Raw genomic sequence first — 18,603 nt, 5'->3', positions numbered from 1 at the left:
TAAAAAAGTGACTAGATATGTAATTTAGGTGGAATTTACATTTCCTCGACGACACATCAACCAACTACCAAGGGCAGCCGTCAAGGTCAATATGATAGAATATACTATAGAAATACATATGTTCAGTCTTACACCCCTCAATAATCCACTTATTTACAATACTTACCACATAAGTCTGAAACATTAGAGGGGTATTTTCGGTAATCACTGCAAATACCAAGCGGAGTCCGCCCTCCAACTCAGTATCGGGGCTAGTCTCAGTATCAGTTCCGTCTCTCGATCACTATGAACTCTGCAATCGCTCTTAGCATGCCGGTACGCTGCCGGCGCTTCTCCGATGACCGGAGCCTTAAGCCAATCAAACCTGCACCGGCGAAATTCAAATTGCCTTCAAGCTCTCTCCAATTGACCAGTGGAAATTGTACTGGAAGCCTCTCGTCGACGGGATATGTCCCCGTTTTCGGACTTCGGAATGGTTCTTCACCGGTTTCTGGATTCGTTATTCCATCTCGAATCGGTGTTTCCTCGAACGATGCTCAGTTCGGTTCGTTTGCTGACGATAAGGATATCGAGGCGCCGAGTTTCTTCGAGTTTATCACGTCTGAGAGGGTTAAGGTAGTGGCCATGCTTGCTTTGGCTCTCGCGCTTTGTAACGCTGATCGGGTTGTGATGTCGGTTGCAATTGTTCCGTTGTCTTTATCCAATGGCTGGAGTCGATCGTTCGCCGGCATAGTTCAGGTAGCTGTTTTTCTCGATAATTGATTTTCCTGCAGAACCGTTTCTGTTTTCTTCCTCTGTTTTCATTTCCGCGAGATGGTTCACTAGGTGTAAGATATATAATTGAAAGAAATAGTCATTGTTTTGCACATTTCTCCTTCTATTCATGATTCAGAATCAACGGAAACAACATTCTATTGCGCATTTCTCCATCTACTGTGCTTCTTGATATGATATTTAATGACAATTTCTCAGCCGTCGCTAATTAACCATTAGCTGGTCGATCTTTTACGTTTCTTGATTTATGATTTGCTTCTCAGTAAGTACGAGATTTTTATCTCTACATTAGACTCCAGTTTGCTCTAATAGGAGTCTAACAGGATAGCCATCACTTAGATTGTTAGAATCGCGAGTATATGATTAGAATAGTGTTATCACCTGCAATTCTTTAACGATCGGACTTCATGCAGTCATCGTTCCTTTGGGGTTATTTTGTTTCACCAATAGCTGGCGGAGCGCTGGTGGACTACTACGGTGGTAAGATGATCATGGCCTGGGGGGTGGCTTTGTGGTCACTGGCCACATTTTTGACTCCTTGGGCCGCTGAAACTTCGTTATGGGCACTTCTTGCCATGCGTGCTTTGCTCGGCATTGCTGAAGGTGTGGCCCTACCTTGTATGAACAACATGGTTGTTAGGTAATAATGATTCTGAACTTTCTGCTTACTTTAAACTAACAATGGAGTTTAGGCCAGCAATGAATTATTTGAATATCAGCTTCCTAATTTGTAATTTAAGATGATCGAGAACCAAATTATGGTATAAACTCTTTTCTTTCTTGTGTAGATGGTTTCCTCCAACAGAACGAGCCAGGGCTGTTGGCATAGCAATGGCTGGATTTCAGTTAGGAAGTGCAATAGGGCTCATGCTCTCTCCAATCCTAATGTCTCAAGCTGGTATATTTGGACCATTTGTCATTTTTGGGTTGTCAGGGTTTTTATGGGTTTTGGTATGGTTGTCTGCAATATCCAGTACTCCTGATCGGAATCTTCAGATATCCAAATACGAATTGGAATATGTGCTGAACAAGAGGCAACAACCTTTAGTGGTGGAGAACGTACCCAAGACAACTGTGATTCCTCCTTTCAAGCGTCTACTATCTAAAATGCCAACATGGTCTCTTATCGTTGCAAATGCTATGCATAGTTGGGTACTGCTCAAACTCATTTCCGTCCATTTAATACCCAGGATCCCATCTGCTGTGCTTTTACTGAAAATATTGGCTGATCTAGTAGCCAACTTTTTATGTGGCTTGTACATAACAGAGATGGATAAGTCCATCTTAGCTACAATAGATACATCTTTAGTTTTTTATGATTATTATTTCTATTATTATATACCACACACCCATACCTGATTAGAGTAAACTTATGCCACCTCCCTACACTTTTATGATCTTCATATAATTTCTATGTGTATTGCAAACCAAGTGTTTAGGCATTGGGACATGTAACTTATGTGCTACTTTTACTTTAACGTCATTTCTTTTCCTGCAGGGATTCTTCGTGATTCTTTCTTGGATGCCTATCTACTTCAACTCAGTGAGGAACTATAACCTAACTTGTTATAAGTTCTACATATCAAGTTCTCTGTGAATTTCTTGAATCATCAGTGTTTTTCCATAACAGGTGTACCATGTTGACCTCAGACAAGCAGCATGGTTTAGTGCTGTTCCATGGGGTGTGATGGCACTGATGGGATATTTTGGTGGATTGTGGTCAGATGGGTTAATACGAAGTGGTACATCTGTTACTTTGACTCGAAAGATTATGCAGGTGAACATTTTCTATTTTTCTATACAAGCAACTTTCATTAAATTGTAACCCCTAGCAACCTGTCTGTTTTCAGAAAAAAGATAAATAGTTTCAGTTAAAAATGAAATATTTTACCGAGAATTGGAATGATGTACGCAAGCAGCACTTTGCTTTGGCTTCCTAAGAAGCTAGCTTTACATCGTTTCTGTACCTTTTAATTGCCAGTCATTTAGGAAATACTTGGTACTTAGTAGAGTCTTGGGTGCATTTTGATAGCTACTTCTTGTTCTTTTGTGATATCGTGTTGTAGTAAGTTATTGCTACCCTTTCAGATCTTAATTTTCTCAATAAGTTCGATTTCCTAGATGCAAATTAGGACTCTAGGCTTATCACATATATATATAAACCAGGATTTAGTGGTTTCCATTCCCCTTCTTGATTAGCAAAAGACTTGAAGCAAACAGATTTGTTCTACCTTCCTCATGATCCAAATAAGTTCGTTATAAAACATAACAAATGGGAGACTCACAAGCCTGAAGACAGACTTTACTACACAAAATTTACCTCGATAAAATATATTTTTCCATCCAGCATGGAAATTTGTTGGTCAGGTTTTGGGATATTGGATGTTAGAGACTGTTTGGAGAACTGGAATATAATCAGGATTACTGAAATCAGAAGAGTGTTGGAAAGTGTGAGTAATCGAAGACGGAATGAAATGAGATCGTGAAGTGTAAAAACATTAAAAAAAAAAAAAGTTGGATTAAAAACTGTGGGAACATAATAAGTTTTGTATTACAAATCGGGCCCAAAACGCTCAATCCAAACATGAGTTTTTTATTATATTACATTACAATCTCATCTCATTACGGGCCACCAAACACCCCTTTGGTGTTTATTTCAATTGTTATCGATATAACAGTTGCTTGTTGTATAAAATTGTGATTCACCTCAGTAAGAACAGAAGTGTTCAGTTTTCAATCAAACGATAGTATGGAAACTGAAAAAACAGTCTAGTAGCACCTTCTCTTCTATTTGCCTCTGTTGCCTTCATTTCCCCTCCCCACTTCTCCATTTGTCCTCAATTGCCTCTTTTAATTTCAGCCACTAAAATTTCATATTCATGCTTTTTCCCTACCCCAGTCAATAGGTTTCATTGGCCCTGGGATTGCTCTGATTGGCCTCGCTTCAGCCAGAAGTGCATCACTTGCATCCGCATGGCTGACTTTGGCAGTTGGGCTGAAATCTTTCAGTCACTCGGGTTTCCTCGTGAACCTTCAGGTGGGCAATCTGACCCTAAACAATCAAATCTGTGAGATTTCTAATTAACCTCCAATTTATAATTAAACTTTTACCTCCATTTCTCTGCTTAACAGGAGATTGCTCCACAATATTCCGGTGTGCTTCACGGTATGTTACTATTTGAACTTACTTCGTCATATATAACCAGATAATTTCTCCATTGAATCAAAGTCTTATTTGCCTATTTCAGTGCCTTTTCTAGACAATTGCCTTGCTTATTGCTTACTACTGGATCCAAAATTGACACCGAATTGTATTTCAGGTATGTCTAACACTGCTGGGACATTTGCTGCTATTGTTGGAACAGTTGGGGTTGGTTTTTTCGTGGAACTTGTGGGCTCTTTCCAAGGATTTCTGTTGCTAACCTCTTGCCTCTATTTCATGGCTGCGCTTTTCTACATCCTCTTCTCTACGGGCAAGAGGGTAAATTTTGAAGAAACTGGTTAGCATACTGGACTCTGTTTGCACAATTGTGGTGGGATGGAAAACCGAAGCATCACATCAGCCTCTAGGTTAGTGTCCTAAATTTCTACGTGTATAGCCCATCTTTTCTTCTCGGACAATCATACAATTTTTGTAGTCACCAACGAGCCAAGTGAAGTGGAGATTGTAAATTGTAACAATGCTTTATCTAGGATTATCTCCTTTGATTAGAGGAGCTTGGTTCTGTGAAAGATTGTTATAGATAACACAATTTCCCACCGATGTAGGAAATAGCATAGAAGTTTCACGCTGGCTTTGAATATTAGTAACTGACTCTGTCCATTCGTTTAAGAATATGCAAAATACTCGGGAGAAACCAAGTAATAATGAATATTTCTAACTGCGTTTATTCGAACATGAAAGTGATGTATACAAAATTCAGATTAGGGATAGTTTGATTGAAGGTTTCGTTGGATGGAAATTAATGCATGTAAGCTTAGATCTATATTTGTTACACAGTTAATTTTAATACATTATCTGGTAATAACCCATTCTTATATATCATCTTTTCTTCCCTTTTAAGACGGGGTTTTCAATTTTGTCCACTTCTCATTTTATCTATAGTTTTATTTTGAACATTAGTAATGATCTATTAAAATATTTACTCAATCTATTTTTACACATAAAAATTTATTAAAGGGATGTAATTACTTATTTACAAAAGTTATTAATTAATTAACTAATAATATTTTAAGTATTCATTCATTATTTTACATAACATGATTTTAAAACATGATTCAAGTAATTATTGTTAACTTCTATTTTTAAAGTATCATAGTGTTCTCCCTTTTTTTTCTTTTTGTCCTCTCTTTTCCTACATTCATATTTTTTATGCTTAATAAAAATTTACTTCTTTTTACTATTTAATTGAAATCAATGCTTTTTTTTTTATATAACTAAAATCATATAAGGTTACTTATAAAGTAAATAAACCATAATTTATTCCCTTCATTTACGTCTACATCTTTACAAACCATGTTATTTTCGGATGTCTTTTATCCTTGAACCTCTTTATACCGCTTTATACCAAATGACAATCGCTGAGTACCTACAATACTCGGTGGTCAGAATGTCGGATGAATTATGGTTTACATAGCTAAGCTCAATCTTTTAAATAAACCCCTAAAAAGCTAAGGTCAGGACAGGACAACCTGCTATTACAGAAAAACAAAATTCCAAATTGAGGTTAACCAGACCTCCAACCATAGATGTTCGGAATCTTAAAAATTCATATAAGATAGTCACAATCACAACTTCCAACCCAAGTGAGTCCGAATCAAAATTACAAATTAAACCGAACTTTTCACCCCTATTAAGAACTTAACAGCTCCTTCAAGATGGTTAGAGAGCCAATATCCCCGCTGGCATACTTTTCCCTCATAAACGGAAAGGTATTTACCCCACAACGAAGGCACCGCAGTGCCGGAGACAGTTTTTACATAGTCGTTTACAAAAGAATGACTGAACTGCAGCTGATTGATTCCCATAAAAAATTCCAAACAGTGAATCAAGCAGGACTAACAGACCTTGAAGTCACACTTCGACTTCTCGATCGACTCCTGCGTCGGCTCTCATAAAGCTTGTAGCTATGTCGTCTTGAGGTATTGCTACGAGATCGACTCCTTGAGCTCCTGCTTCGTTCAGGAGAAACACTGTATGAATAGCTGCTCCATGATCTCCTGCTTCGTTCAGGGGAAATACTTCGTGAATAACTTCTCCTTGATTCCCAAGAAAGGCTGCGAGAGTAACTCCTCCTCAACGTTCTTCTCCTAGGCTCAGGAGAGTAACTTCGGGAATAATGTCTACTAGAAATCCTTGCCTTTGGTGAAAGGCTTCGGGAAACTGACCGATACCTGTGCCTTCTGTAGTAAGGATCAGGGGAATAATCATCATATGGTGAGTATGACCTGTCACGATGCCTTCTACGATACGGTGAGCGGGATCGAGAGTATGACTTATGACGTCTACAGTCTGGAGAATCATATCTTCGCCGGCTATAAGAGTATGATCGATAGTTGTATGAGGAACCATATGATCTACGGTGCCGGTCAACGGAATGGGATCTACTCCTGCTACGGTTCGATGAATAATCAGTAGAGCGGCTAGAGCTTCTCCTATATGGAGAGTAGCTAGGAGAACGCCGAGAAGAGTAGCTACGCGACCTACGCCTCACTGTTAGAATGGTGAGGATTAGACGGAAACATCAAGATATTTGACAGCAATAAGTCAAACATTATATTAAAATCTCACCATGAACTGTTCTAAGTCCAAGATATCTTCCCGGAGTTGGAGTTCTACCTCTCCGTCTTCGAGCCTGCCAAACAATTAAAGATAAAAGAATGAGACAACAACTCAATCATCCATCCAAGAGAAGTACCAGAAGAGGTGCAAGTCACAGTGTCCAGAGCCAGCATTAGAACGACAAGAAAAAAGCTAAAATACTAGAATAACATATAATTCAATTGGCAGAAATAGAGAGAAATGCAGGGCATACAACCCCAATGTTCTGAGACTTCATGCGTTTGGTTTGTTTGTTTAGTTGTAGTTTTGAGTTTGATGAAGAGCTGCTACACACAGCTAACCTGCTGCCAAAAAAACTTCAAGTGCACAGAAGCAAAAAAACTCAAATATCTAACAACAAACCATCCAGAGATGCCGTAAATATTTGAGATTACAGAACAAAACAACAGTAATAATTGGGGACACCACAAGTCTATGAAAGAAATACTTGGTTCAATTTTTTTTTACCTTCTCCACAGTAATTATACGACCTTCAAGTACAGATCGATTTAGATATTTGATGCAATTATCAGCCTCATCATTACTAGACATGGTAATGAATCCAAATCCACGAGATTCTCTAGTTAATGGATCGGTCACAAGATGAACATCTAGCACCTGGAGGATAAAAACATCCATACATGAACTGAGAATAGTCCATAATTTAAATCGCTAACACAAAAGACAATATATACACGGGCACTAAGAATACAAACCAAGAAAAAAAAAGTTTGAAGGAAAAGAAAAGGAGAACAAGAACATACTGTTCCCTCAGCAGAAAAATGCTTCTCGAGTTCTCGTCTAGTTATTCTAGGTGACAACCCAGTGACGTACAAATTGTTCCCAGGATTTTCAACATCACTTGAAGGGCTCCTGAAAAACGAATTAAGAATCCACAAAATAAGAATAAATGAATCACACATAACATTTAGAGAAGGTTGGAAAACCGAGCAAGCAAATGGTTCCTGACAAGAAGTACCTTGAACGGCTCCTTGACCTCGACAGGGACCTTGAGACCGATCGTTTGTATGATGGGGAGCGGGAATACCTAGACCTTCGGGAGCACGACATCTACAACCAGACCAGACAAGAAAAAAACTAAATTCAACGGTGTTTTACAAAAGAAAAGCACAAGAGTCAACGAAGACCGTAATGATAATAGTATTATTAAGCATGAATATCATCTCGAACACAACAGCACAAGGAACTGTCAATTGAGTATTCATCAGAACCCAGGCAAATAAAAATAAAATAAAGGAAATGTCAAATTGCAAATTTGATCAAGTTAGAGTTTAGTCTAAAAGCTAGAATTTGGTTCTAATGATGTGATAAAACCTCATAGATAGTTTTTTTTTTTCTTTTATGAGTGTTCGGACTAGATTCTAATTATAAACCATATGGGCTAAATTCTAACTTTTATCCCATAGGAACCAAATTTGCAATTCAACCGACCCATGACTTCCAGTGAAAAGAAATATAGTTAATACCATCTTCTCCGATCATACTCTAATTTAACAAATTACCAAGAAAATTATAGAAAATACTCCATTTGCATCCTATTAATATACTAATCATAGGGTAAAAACAATCGGCTTGACAACCACAAAATAATTCTTGCCATAAACATCATAGAGAGCAGAATCAAACGCACGTGTCGATCAGAACCCTGAAAATATCATCTCAGACAACGAAAAGTCATGCAGATTTCAAATTTCCCCTAAAACTTCCAAGAAAATTACAGAAAATACTCCATTGGTATCATACGCATATTCTCATCACAGAAGAAACAATCGAAGAAACTAACCAGACCTAATTCTTCCCGTAAAAATCATCGAAAGCAGAATCGAATGCAAATGCAGATCAGAACCCCACCTTTTCATCTCAGGCAACAAAAGGACATGAAAAAATCATCAAATGAAAGACAGAGAGAGATCTTACCGTACAAATCAGCAAAGACAGAACCCAAATCAAAGCTAAAGGTAACCCGCGCGTTCTTCTCGACTCTCACTCAATCACAGCGACCTACAGAACGGAGATTCGCGGCAATAATCGCTAGCTCTCAGGCTCGATAATAGATGTAAGACGCGTTAGAAGAGATTTTGGGTATCAAAGCTAACCACTATATATATCCTCGAGGGGAGAGAAGTTTCTAGAGCATCGGACTCCAAATCACAATAGAATGCAATTTTAAATTTTTCGCTTCCGTCATTGGCTTTTTCAAATCGTGGAATACTTGTATAGTGTACAATGTTTTCGTGGGAATCAACCTCGTGTCAGGATTACAGAGGGAAGAGATAATCCAACGGTCTGGAAAATTGGAAAAAAAATATATAAATATTTATCCAACACAAAAGTATTGGATTTTTTTTGTAAATTTCATTTGCATCACTTATATTGTTTATGGATATAGATATTGAATATTTAAAATTTGAGTGTTTAGGTTTTAAATATCTTGAATAATTAATCAATGTGTTTAGATGTGCATGATAATTCAAATATACTATTTTGTATATAAAAATCAAAATTAAATAATTATTTAATTAAAGGTAATGAGCAATTAATGTAATCATCAAATAATTTAGCATTCTTTATTTGATTATTATATTAATTAGTTATTTAATTAATTAAAATAAAAAATAAATGAATAATTTTATATTAAATATTTGTTAAACATAAATAAATTATTTAAATTTATTACTAAAAATAACTCAATGGATATAATTATAATATTATAATTAATAAAAGTATTTTATATTACATGATTAAGATAGTATAAAATATTAATTGTAAATGTATTAAATGAAATTTATTAAGTACAAGTAATATATTTATAATTAATAATAAACTAATAGTAATAGTAATAGTAATAGTAATAAATAATTTATATTGGTTTATTTAATTAATTGTGCTATATTTTTACTATTTATCTAAAAATCCAACCATTTTGTTGAATATTAAAAAACACATGTCAGATGGGGTTTAAAGTTGCCGATGTTACGAAATTTTGTTAAACAAACGATGATATTGAATGTCTATATGAAATCAAATGGAAAACTTGTGAAACAAAACAGGCTAAATGGTGTTTGGGTCAACTTTGAAGTTAGTGGAGTGGACTATTATAGTCTATCTCATGTTTTGGATAACAATTATAATAGTTAGTATTTATATTATTACAATTATTAATTTAAAATTTTAAACGATAAAATCCAAAGTTTAGGAATATAAATTCATATTCGTTTTTTTCTTTTTTAGTAACTTTGGAAGCCTTAAATGAGAAAGATTTCCAGAAAAATAAAGTTATCGAGTGGAAAATTTTGTTTTTTTTAGTATAATAACTGCAAGGATAAGGATCAAACTCTTGATCTCTCGAAAATGACATGTTATCAGGAAATTGTCAGACGCTTAAGTTTTCACCTTACAAAACTAGCATCGTTTTTTTAAAACTCGTAAGAATAGTTTTTCCCGATTAATCTCGGGCAAGATCGACCTCAAAGATTTAGTTAAAAAATCAACTTTTCCTAAGTTGTAGATTGTTTTGGGTTTTCTAGATACATCTCGCTTGATTACACCAACATTTGCTAATTTATTTTATGTAATCTTCCCACCCTTATATCATATATTATATATTTTCAAATTACATTTTTCGAATTGGTTCGACATTTTTAAATTTTGGAAAATATCAAATTTTACAAAATAATAATAATATTATTATTATTATTTGGTATATACTTATAATCTCAATGTTAATCTTGCCTGAGATTCCAACGAGAAAACTTAAATATATAGAATCTCGGTGTTAGTTACCTCTTCCCAAATTTTCTCTTACAATATTTCTCAAATCTTATATAAAATATTGCAAATCTTACCTCCAATTTATATTATTTCTAAATTAATATATTGATAATTTATCAATTACTGTGATTTTTTTAGCTTTAGAAAGATTAAGGAAAATTACATAATTTTTGGATTTTTTTGCATTTCTTACTCAAACTTCAGTGTATAATTTGGCGGGATGTACTGAGAAAGCCCAAACAATCGATAAATTGGAAAAAAAATTGATTTTTTTAACTAAAATCTCGTGGTAGATCTCACCTGAAATGGACCGAAAAAAACTATTCTAAGTTCTAAAAAAGATGCTAGTTTTGTAAGGTGAAAGCTTAAACTTACTATTTCTGACAATTTTCTTTGTCTTTTATGTATTTATACAGAGTGATTTTCGACATAATTTCTTGATTGAACTATAAATTTGATTCTTCAACTTTGTGTCACATTTTTCTTTTTCCACTTAGGCTTCATTTGTGATTGTATTTGCAATCCCTTGTAATAAAATCTTAACCACCTATCTTGTTTGATAAATCAAATTATTAATTGATCTAACATGATCATTTTAAATTTTAACTAATGTGTAAAAGTTAATAGTAGAAATTTTAGATTCAACTTTTCTAAAAAGTTTCGTTACTTTGTTAATCATTTAAATAAATATATTATAATAATATCATTCTAAATTAATATATTTTGTCACATCAATTCAATTTTTATAATGATTATTTGTTCTCAAACTTTTATCGATATTTTAGATTAAACAAAATTAGTTAAAATTCAAAATTTATAAAATTTTTAAAAATACATATTATAAAAAACCATCATCAACTATCGAAATGAAAATAACGAAAATAATGGGCCTTTTTTATTCATATAAGTAAATCTACACAAATTAAATATTAATTTATTAAATACGTAACTAATATTTTAATTAAAAATTAAATTTATCAAACACCATTCTAATTTATTTCACAGATGATATTTTTAAAAGCATAGTTAACAGCAATTATTTTAAAAACTATAGTAATCTCAAACAAAATCTTAGTCACCTAAGTTGGTTTGTAAGACTATTTATAGATATCAACTTTACAATATTAAAATATCAACTTTTTAAAAATAAGTTATCCGACATTTTAAACAATCATTTACAACATTAAAAAGTATAAACAAAAATGCAGATTTTAATAGTAGATAAATTTTAGTTAGATATCAAAAACAAACAAGTTAATATTTATTTACAAACTAATTTTTTCATGTTTAAGTTTACCTAACACTAATTTACTTCACATTGCAAATGATTATTTTAAAAGCACAGTTGCCTTGATTACTCTAAAAACTACAACAATCACAAATTAAGTTTGAATAGCAATCCAACCATAAATATATCTAGTAAGATGGGAAATGAATGAGGTGGTTAGGAAGCTATCCCCTTCTTCTTCATGTCTCATGAACATCTCTGCACCAAATATGGAAGAAACAAATTGGTGGGTTGCCACCATGCTTTTTTAGTCCATTTAGTTATCAATTATAATTTATCACATGACAAACGCTTATTTTTATTTACCTTTGAAATATAAATATATTTTTAATTTATTCAAATGTGTAGTTGGAGTGCATGGTAAAAAGATCGGTGGGATTATTTGATAATTTGACCTTAAAATTTGGGTCAAAATATTATCTCATGTGATTTTTCAAAACATGGTTTTCTAAAATTGGAAAAAGAAAAATTATAACTCTTTACATATTTTTTTCTTTAATATTTCATTTTCTTCCTTCTTTCTCGAACTCTAGTTATATTGGAAAATTTGTATGGATGACCCATTTTTAAAAATAACGTCAATTGACCATCTACTGACATCATCGCCATACCAAATTATGTAAATTGCCCTTACACCAGCCTCACGAGATAAGTCTCACTCTCGTTTGATTGAACACTCTCGCTCTCGTTTGAAATTCACTGATTTAATGTGATTGCTCGTCAATGTATGAATGATTTGACAATTTTCACGACGAAAGCCTCAAATCAATAATACCTAAACACAATACAATGGTGATTTCTTTAAACTCTAAACTTCATTTCAATGGTGATTACTTCTCTACTTTTTTTATGGTGTTTTGTTGAATGGAGATTTTTCGAACAAGGATTTCCAAGACGAGGTTTTTTCATAAAGGAACAAGTTTTTCAGAAAGAAGTTTCATTATTTTGAATCTGTTTAATTATTTTTGCTATGTTATTTCTGGAAAGTTAACATTATGAAATTTTATATTGGGAGAGAAAGAGTGAGAGATAGAACGAGAGTGAGAAAGAGCAAGAGTAAGAGAGAAAGCAAGATTAAGAGATGGCGAGATTAAGAGAGATAGCGAGATTAAGATTACACTTCAATTGCTTGTAAAACTTAATGACAAATGTTCTCTTGCTTTATAGGATAACGGAAAAGTGTCTACTTATTCGATATGGAGGTGATTGGGATGAGAATGAAAGTTCATATATTGGGGGACAGTTGATAGGAATCATTGTGCCTGCTTCATTGAAGTATGAAGAACTTAAATTTCACATTTACAGGGTTACAAATGTCAGTTCTTCAGAGTTTGATCTTATACTGAAAGTTAAATATAAGCTTGAATATGAAGCTCCTCCAAAATACATAAGGAATGATGATGATGTTCGCTTCCTTCTTTTCCGAGAAGACCTTAGTAGACTTCAGTTATCTGTTGTTGGATCGATATGGCAACCCTAGAGGGATGAATAGGTTTAATTAAACTTTTTTTTTAAATAACCCAATTAAACTAATTAATACACTTTTTATAAATAATAAGAAAATTTCAATTTATGCAACAAATAAGAGGACAAAAATGTGATAATTTAATTCTATCAAATTTTAGCAAATAAATAAGAACAAACTAAAACATACAATAAATTGCTTAAATTAATTGCAAAAATAAAAAGGAAAGAGTTAGAGAAGAAGACACTGTAATTTTTATAGTGGTTCGGTCAAACTCGACCTACTCCACTCCCCAAGCGCATCTTGAGAATTTGAAAAATCTTTCCGACTCTTTCCACGGATTAGAGCCCAACCGTTACACCACCGCTCCTTTTATGGGTTCAAGAGCAAACCCGATCCTTTCCACGGTTTAGGATCAAACCGTTACAAATGTTGGAATTTTTTAAGAATACAATACAACTCTCACTAGAGTGTATTTACAAGTTTAAGCACTCAACAAATTTATCCTCACAATACAATAACACTCTCTCAAGAATAAGATGAAAAAAATTAAAAAATTGTGAACTTAGAGAGAGCAACAATGGAACTTTTGAGTTTTGGAGGATTATGAAATGTAAAATTTGTTGGTTTAAAATTTGGAGAAGAAGATGGTTTATATAGAGATGGAAATTTTTTTAGAAACACAATTAATTTGGACCATTGGATTTTGGAAAAGAAAAATCAATGGTGGAGATTTTAAACTAAACTAGTCGTTGAATACAAACAAAATATAATATTAAATTCATTTTCTTTTGAAATTCATTTTCTTTTTAAAATTAACAAAAAATAAAAAATATATAATGTGTAAAAAACTAGCCGTTAGACACAAACATAAAATAATATTAAATTCATTTTTCTTTTAATTCATTTTCTTTTTAAATTCATTCTTTTTAAAGTCAATCCAAAAATAAAAAATATACCATGTGTAAAAAACTAGCCGTTAGATACAAACATAAAATAATATTAAATTTATTTTTCTTTTAAATTTCTTTTAAATTTCGTTTTTTTATTTTAAATCAATCCAAAAAAAACAAATGTTCATCATATGTTAATCTCTTAATGATCCGCCATTCAACCAATATGCTGCCACATGTCTACATGCAAATGGTATGGTTATGTCACGTCATCCACCACGGTATTTTCTCTATAGACTTGTTTCGATCATATCGTCTTCGTTTTAGCTCCGATTTGAGTGATTCAAGAAGTGTTGGAATCGTTGTTTCAGGTTATACTCTATGGACATATTAAAACACTAAGATTTTCAGTAATTAAAAATTGAGTTTGTTATCATCAAAACATTGATTGATTAATTTGAGATTAAGGGCCAAAAAGCCAACATCTGTAATGCTGAAATCGAATGAGAACGAAAATATTAGAACGGGGTTTAGAAATGTGAGTTATGATGATACGACTGTGGACAGACAATAGAGGAATCATATCAGTTTTGTCAGGAAGGGGATGCTATTCCATTGTCTACCAACGTTGTACCATCAGCATTATCACTAGACAACGACCGCACTAATCCAATAAGATTGATTTCAGAATTGGGCGGTACTTCAGTTGTTGGTAATGAGAGACCATCTAGATTCAATTATATGGATTGTGGTCATCCAGAGCAAAGTTGTGGTTCTTTAGTGGATGTTAATGAGCAACCAACATGATTTAATGAAATGGATCGTGATCATGGAGATATGCATCGTTCTACAGTAGCTTCAGTGGTTCCACCATCTGTGTTTTCAAGTCATAGGGCATAGTTGATTATGCCTGGTACCTCTTCATCTAGGACAGAGGACGTTGAAATTGGTCAACTATTTTAGAGCAAAAAGGACTTGAAAATGAGATTATCTATTCTGTCCATCAATAAAAAATTTGAATTTAGGGTCAGAAAGTCAACCAAATCTGTTCACTATCAAATGTATTGGAGAGACATGTAAGTGGAGCATTCGTGCAGTGAAAATGGAAGAGTCTGATATATTAAAGATCACAAAGTACTGCAGTTCGCACACAGTTCCATTGGAATTATGAATCACGACCATTGACAAGCAACTGCTACGGTTGTTATCAGTTGATTAAAGATAAGTTCATGGGAATATGACATATTTATAAACCTTGTCATATCGTTGAGGATATGAGGAGAGATTATGGCATGAACATAAATTATGATAAAGTGTGGCGTGCAAAGGAAGTCGTGTATAATCTCACTAAAGGTACTCCAGAATACTCATACTCCATACTACATGCTTATAGAGAAGTGTTAAAAATAGAGAATTCGGGTACAGTCTTTGAGATCGAACTTGAAGATGAGATACATTTCAAGTATATGTTTATGGCATTAGGGTCTTGTATTAGAGGTTTCGCAAGCTGTCGGCATGTGATAAATGTTGATGGGTCGCACTATCGAATGGTATCTATCAACAATGTTATTCATTCATTTTTTCTCACAACATTTCATGGATTGTGCACATGGCACATAGAACAAAATCTTGTTACAAACTTTAAGGATAGCATGGTTGTTGGGATATTTAGAGATGCATCAAGGGCATTTTGTATAATAGAGTTCTAGACAAAATGGGACGAACTCCGTAGTTTTCGAAACGATGTTGTCACAAAATATCTGGAAGACATTGGCCTTCAAAGGTGGACACGGGTTTATCAAATAGAACAAAGATATGATAACATGACATCCAACAATGCATAGTGTTTCAATTCGTTAGCTAAAGAGTATCGACTATTGCCCATAGTATGCTTGATTGAACATGTTAAAGGAATGCTTCAATCGTGGTTCTACGAACAGAGGAATTACTGGACATCTCGAACGACATTGCACTTTGACAACTATGAAACCCAATTGGCAAGTGAGGCCGATAAGGGCAGACGATATTGGGTTGAGCCTATTGATTGTTATCAGGTTCACGTGCGAGATAATCGATTGGACAGTATTGTCAATCTTCACATGAAGGAATGCACATGTAAGGAATTAGACTCAGTTGGTATCTTGTGTTTGCATGCAATTGTTGCTGCCAAGGAACGAAATATACCCATCCAGAGTCTTTGCAGTCGATTTTATATAGTGGACTCTCTAATGACTGCGTATGCGGAGCCTATAAATCCACTTGGCCACATATCTGAATGGAAGAGACCTTTTGGATATGTAGAAAATAATATCCTTCCTCCGAAGTACGTGCCACAAGTTAGTCGACGGAGAGTGAGAAGAATACCATCCAAAGGAGAATTTCACAAACAAATGAAATGTGGTCGGTGTGGGAATTATGGGCATAACCGCCAAAATTGTAACGAACCGCTTATAATCGTACGACGTGCTGAAAATGCTAAAAACTGTGACACAAACACCTCTCATCTAGTTTAGTTTATAACTAACTAGTAACATTTCATTTATTATAAATACCATTGATCAATTTTTCATACTTTATACTTGTAACATACTTCATACTTTTTCAAACTTAGAACATACTTCATACTTTTTCATACTTGTAACATACTTCATACTTTTTCATACTTGTAACATACTTCATACTTTTTCATACTTGTAACATACTTCATACTTTTTCATAATTCATACTTGTAACACGTCATACTTCATACTTTCATTTTGTAACACTTCATACTTCATACTTTCATCTTGTAAACAAAAAAACAATAACAAGCTGGAGTATTTCTATAATAGCAATCTTCATACTCTCTCATTCTTGCTCTCTGAATCTTCGTACTTGTAACAAAAAACAATAACATACTTCATACTCTCTCAATCTCGCTCTCTCTTAAAATATCACTCTCTCTCAAAATCTCGCTCTCTCAAATTGAACCTTGAACTTTGATATAATGTTTTATATACCATTGATATAATGAATAGAGCAGTAGCTCCATTATACATGTTTTGATAAAAGGTATAATATTGAACTTTGAACTTTGATAACATTATTTTATACATGTTTTACATACATAAAAAATACATGTTTTACATACATAAAAAATACATGTTTTTACATACACAAAAAATACATGTTCTATACACATAAAAAATATGGAGTGTTCTCCCATGATTGACACGCTAATTGCATCATATATTCACTCATCTTCTCCTGAGTGATTACGGACGGATCAACACCAGTCAGCAGGTGTTCTAGTAATTTTTTTGCAAAGATGCCAAAATCAAGCGACCAGTGTTGTACGTCGCCGTTCATAGGTCCCGAGATTTTCCAACGAGCTGTGGATAGGTCCGGCTTTGAACGATCCACGTTACAGTGGTGAAATAGAGATGGTACCGTGACAGTCAATGACTCTAGCCAATTCACCAGCTTTGTCATTGGTGTGTATGACGGAAGTGAATCGAACACGAATATGTGGCCTCTGTTAATGTCCATTGCAAGGACCATCCAGTGCTCACTGATATTCATTGTCGTATAAACGAAATCCATATTTGCCCATTTAACATCAAATTTACCGATGATGTAGTCCTTGTACGTGTTTTCATCCTCCCATGCTAGGGCAGCCTCCAGAAGTGTCTTATTCTTTATTCGTTTAAATACCCCACCACAAGCATTAAGGTGACTCTTCCAAATAAAACGAGAAGTTAAATAACGAAATATACCATAGTAAAATGACTTTGCACAACAAAATATATCAAAATTTACTATTACACCAATTGGCAAGATGGTGAACTTGTGCATGCACATGTCAGGCCGGGTATAAAAATTTTCTTTCATAAAATAAAATAAAGTATTTATGGTATGTACAAAAAATTACTATGTCAATAAAAGTACAAGATATCCAACTGTAAAGAAGTCAAGACTAGGAAACTTACATTGCACTCGACCCACAAACTGGGGAAATCAATTCCTTGAAGAATTGTTTGGCAAGTGGTTTAAAGGAGTTCTCTCGAACCTCGTTGTCGGTATTCTCGTTTGAGATCCAACCCATCATTTCTGGAATGATATTGTGTGGAACATCATGTGCTACGTTGTATGTGACAATCGCTCTGGATAGTGATGTAGCTACACCTGGGAGAGGTTGCTTAACCACACTTTTCTTCTTTACTTGAGCTGAAGGTGTATATTTATCAATAGCTTTCCTCTTACGAGTAGTTCTTCGAGATTCCTACATAAACAGATAACAAAAAGTTACTCATCAAGAAATATAAAAAATATAAACAAAGATTACTGATCAATAAATTACTCACTAGTGTAACTCCTTCTGTGGTCGTAACAATCCCAGAAGTGTCGACCTCTAGGATGTTAGACATGTCGGCCTCTGTATGTGTCATGGTGAGTAAGGCATACATGTCGGGATCTATTTGTGGGACGTCAGCCTTTATAGGTTCGATGTCAGTTGGTGATATTGTTGTGGTATCGGGCTCTAAAGGAAGGATGAGAGTAGGTGAAGTGGTGGTATTTTGAGGCTCTACAG

At 34.1% G+C, this 18,603-nt stretch overlaps 3 protein-coding genes across 3 annotated transcripts; 2 read left to right on the top strand and 1 right to left on the bottom strand.

The window, feature by feature from the left end:
- Nucleotides 1–225: 225 nt before the first annotated feature.
- Nucleotides 226–4,580, top strand: PHT4;3 (phosphate transporter 4;3). Its single transcript, XM_039039695.2, has 8 exons — nucleotides 226–738; nucleotides 1,188–1,414; nucleotides 1,563–1,926; nucleotides 2,273–2,317; nucleotides 2,405–2,551; nucleotides 3,674–3,811; nucleotides 3,907–3,940; nucleotides 4,095–4,580. Exons 1-8 carry the CDS (start codon nucleotides 286–288, stop codon nucleotides 4,277–4,279), a joined length of 1,593 nt encoding a protein of 530 aa, XP_038895623.1. The 5' UTR covers nucleotides 226–285; the 3' UTR covers nucleotides 4,280–4,580.
- Nucleotides 4,581–5,524: 944 nt separating this feature from the next.
- On the bottom strand, nucleotides 5,525–8,704 carry SR45A (RNA-binding (RRM/RBD/RNP motifs) family protein). Its single transcript, XM_039038589.2, has 6 exons — nucleotides 8,534–8,704; nucleotides 7,575–7,666; nucleotides 7,360–7,468; nucleotides 7,064–7,213; nucleotides 6,566–6,629; nucleotides 5,525–6,487 (listed from the first exon to the last, which is right to left on the bottom strand). Exons 2-6 carry the CDS (start codon nucleotides 7,664–7,666, stop codon nucleotides 5,823–5,825), a joined length of 1,080 nt encoding a protein of 359 aa, XP_038894517.1. The 5' UTR covers nucleotides 8,534–8,704; the 3' UTR covers nucleotides 5,525–5,822.
- Nucleotides 8,705–15,946: 7,242 nt separating this feature from the next.
- Nucleotides 15,947–16,546, top strand: LOC150034410 (uncharacterized). The gene has a single exon (XM_090316715.1). The coding sequence runs from the start codon at nucleotides 15,947–15,949 to the stop codon at nucleotides 16,544–16,546; it is 600 nt and encodes a 199-aa protein (XP_090172841.1).
- Nucleotides 16,547–18,603: the final 2,057 nt, after the last annotated feature.

Source organism: Benincasa hispida, chromosome 8 (assembly GCF_027475165.1).
Source record: "Benincasa hispida cultivar pf3 chromosome 8, pf3_genome.v1.1, whole genome shotgun sequence".
In the NCBI taxonomy this organism is placed as follows: Eukaryota; Viridiplantae; Streptophyta; class Magnoliopsida; order Cucurbitales; family Cucurbitaceae; genus Benincasa; species Benincasa hispida.
This window is presented reverse-complemented; position numbering and strand designations above follow the sequence as displayed.